The 2705-nt window shown below is 42.0% G+C and overlaps 1 protein-coding gene across 1 annotated transcript in view; it reads right to left on the reverse strand.

Moving 5' to 3' along the window:
- LOC101860043 (DIS3-like exonuclease 2) overlaps window positions 1–2705 on the reverse strand; it is a gene marked incomplete at its 3' end in the record, with an annotated part of 12837 nt that overhangs the window by 4180 nt on the left and 5952 nt on the right. Inside the window, 2 exon segments of the mRNA XM_035971802.1 lie at window positions 857–958; window positions 1908–1961. Of these exon segments, the coding sequence (XP_035827695.1) occupies window positions 857–958; window positions 1908–1961 (156 nt within the window).

The following is a 2705-nucleotide window of genomic DNA, read 5'->3' on the forward strand; positions in this document are numbered from 1 at the left end:
GGGAACAGCGACGGAGGAATGAAACGTACAATGATAGAGGAATGAAACGTATGTGGTCGGGTGAAATGACGAGAGAGGAATGAAACGTACAACGATAGAGGAATGAAACATATGTGGTCGGGTGAAACGACGAGAGAGGAATGAAACGTACAACGATAGAGGAATGAAACGTACAACGATAGAGGAATGAAACGTACAACGATAGAGGAATGAAACTTACAACGATAGAGGAATGAAACTTACAACGAGAGAGGAATGAAACTTACAACGAGAGAGGAATGAAACTTACAACGAGAGAGGAATGAAACGTACAACGAGAGAGGAATGAAACGTATGGGATCTGCAACAACATACTTGGTCCACAATCTACAACCACAGTACCCGTTCACAATCTACAACCACAGTACCCGTTCACAATCTACAACCACAGTACCCGTTCACAATCTACAACCACAGTACCCGTTCACAACCTGCAACCGCATATTGTCCACAACCTAAAATCTACGACCAAATACCATGTCTACAACCTACAACCAAAGACAATTAGGTCATGGAAGCACCGAAGATTACAGGTGTTGAAAGAAAGTAACAATCACAATCAAAGAAGGAGGCGAGATAACAAAGACAGATGTTTGATAGGAAAGAAGGAGTAAACCACACCAGAGCACCTGCCAACCACCCACAAATAAAATTATAACCTGTCTCACAAGAACACCAAAAAAAAACACTTAAAAAATCCAAACCCACAAAAACACAAGTGTAAAACAAGACAAATTTGCTGTAAACTTCACCACAAGGAAATGTGTAAACCACACAAACATGTCGCTACAAGAGACAAAAGCTGTGAGCTACGAACCCGCCACTGGTCATACTGGTAGGGTAACAGCACCACCACGTCAGAGTTGAGGGCGCGGTTCCTGTCCGCCATGCCCCGCACGTATATGTCAGCCTTTCCGTCCTGTGGGGAGACAGCCAGAGAATGTCAGGTTTTGTGTGTGTGTGTGTGGGGGGGGAGGGGGCGGCGGGGGTGTTCAGTTTTGGTGTTTTCGTTTTAGTAAGAAAATTTGTATTAGTAAGAAACTAAGAGTTTTACGACACTTTAGTTTTAGTAAAAGTTTTACAGCTCTTGAAACACAATAAGGTCATACAACTGCCAAAGAATAGGTGTTACAAGAGGGAGTAACAAACACAAAAAAGAAGGAGGGGAGATAAGGATGATAGGATAGATGTTTAAAAGAAGGAGGAAACCACACCAGAGCACCTGCCAACCACCCACATATATGTGAGGCAGCAAGGCGAAATCATGCGCTCGTCAAAAAGATGAAAGTGAAGAAATTGGCATTTTCCCCGCAGGTTTAGGAATTTTTATCTAAAATGTGTTTTTGGCTGAACACCTTCCATGTCCATTAAAGAACACATTTCTGTGAGGATTGTCCAGAAAAATGTCAAAGGCACAAAAACCGTAGATTATCCGTGTCCAACGACTCTCAGGCTATGGAAGTTACCACACTTCCGCGGACATTTTCTCCCTAATTTTACCTCTGAAACCAAGCGACCCCCACGGCCTTCAACGGCAATTATCTCAACTTCTATTCAAGATAAATTAGTAATATATTTTTTATCAGAAGCCAGAGAAATGAACAAGCTTTGTAATGGTACCATTAACTCTATATACCCAACAATTGACGAGCGCCTGATTCCATAATGTCGTAACACAAACATAAATAATACAGCACATCTCAATAGGACATCTATTTATAACACACAAGACATTTCACGTGGTCATCTATTAAATACTACAGCACATCCCACAAAGTAGGGCATCTACTCTACGTCAGTTCTACTACAGTCTGGCACGTAACTCCTGCCACATACACAATTTCTCCCGCTATAGTCTCCCCACTCACCGGCAGAGGCACGTACGCATCCTCGTAGTTCTTGGGGTTGATCCGGACGGGACCCTGGAGAAAGAAATACATATAATATTTATTATATGGTCGCTTTTAAGGACAAGCGGGCTAACCCAGATTTCAGGGGTTTCCAGAAACCTTGACCTACGCCAAAAGTGGCCATTGCCCTACCTATAGGAGAAGTTTAGTTTCAGTGCTGTGTATATTTGTTTGGACCTTCGATTTTCTCAAAACGTCATTTTTTGGGATAGGCCTTAAGTGCTTAAAAGCGACCATATATATATATATATACAAAAACTAACGACTTCTCTTTCCCCACACAAGAGTTCCCAGGACATACAAGAAGAGTAGACTAACCACAGATCTCCTCCTTCCAGTGACCAACCAGTCTAAGGTTTTTGACACACTCTAGCCTGGATCAATAGCCTCAGCAAAACACTCCAAGGAAATTCACATCATATCATGACAGCTCCAGTGGCTAAGTGAGTAGTGAGTTTAGACTCAAGTAATGTCAAGCAAGTGTCGGTGACACAGGGATCAGATGGGTGGTCACTGGGGTGTGTCCTTGAGCAAGACACGACAACCCTAGCTCAAAATACAGGGCGCTGCACAGTGGCGACCGACAGTGGCATGGTTGTGAAATTGTTCTGTATTTGAGTAATATTGTACATTATGTATGTATTTATGCATGTATTTATGTATGTACGTATTTGTAATAATGTATTTATGTTTGTATATATATATATGTTTGCCATTGTAAAACAAAGTGCCCTTCTGGGACAAATAAAAGGGTAA

This window comes from Aplysia californica, unplaced genomic scaffold, assembly GCF_000002075.1.
Source record: "Aplysia californica isolate F4 #8 unplaced genomic scaffold, AplCal3.0 scaffold00509, whole genome shotgun sequence".
Taxonomy (NCBI): Eukaryota; Metazoa; Mollusca; class Gastropoda; order Aplysiida; family Aplysiidae; genus Aplysia; species Aplysia californica.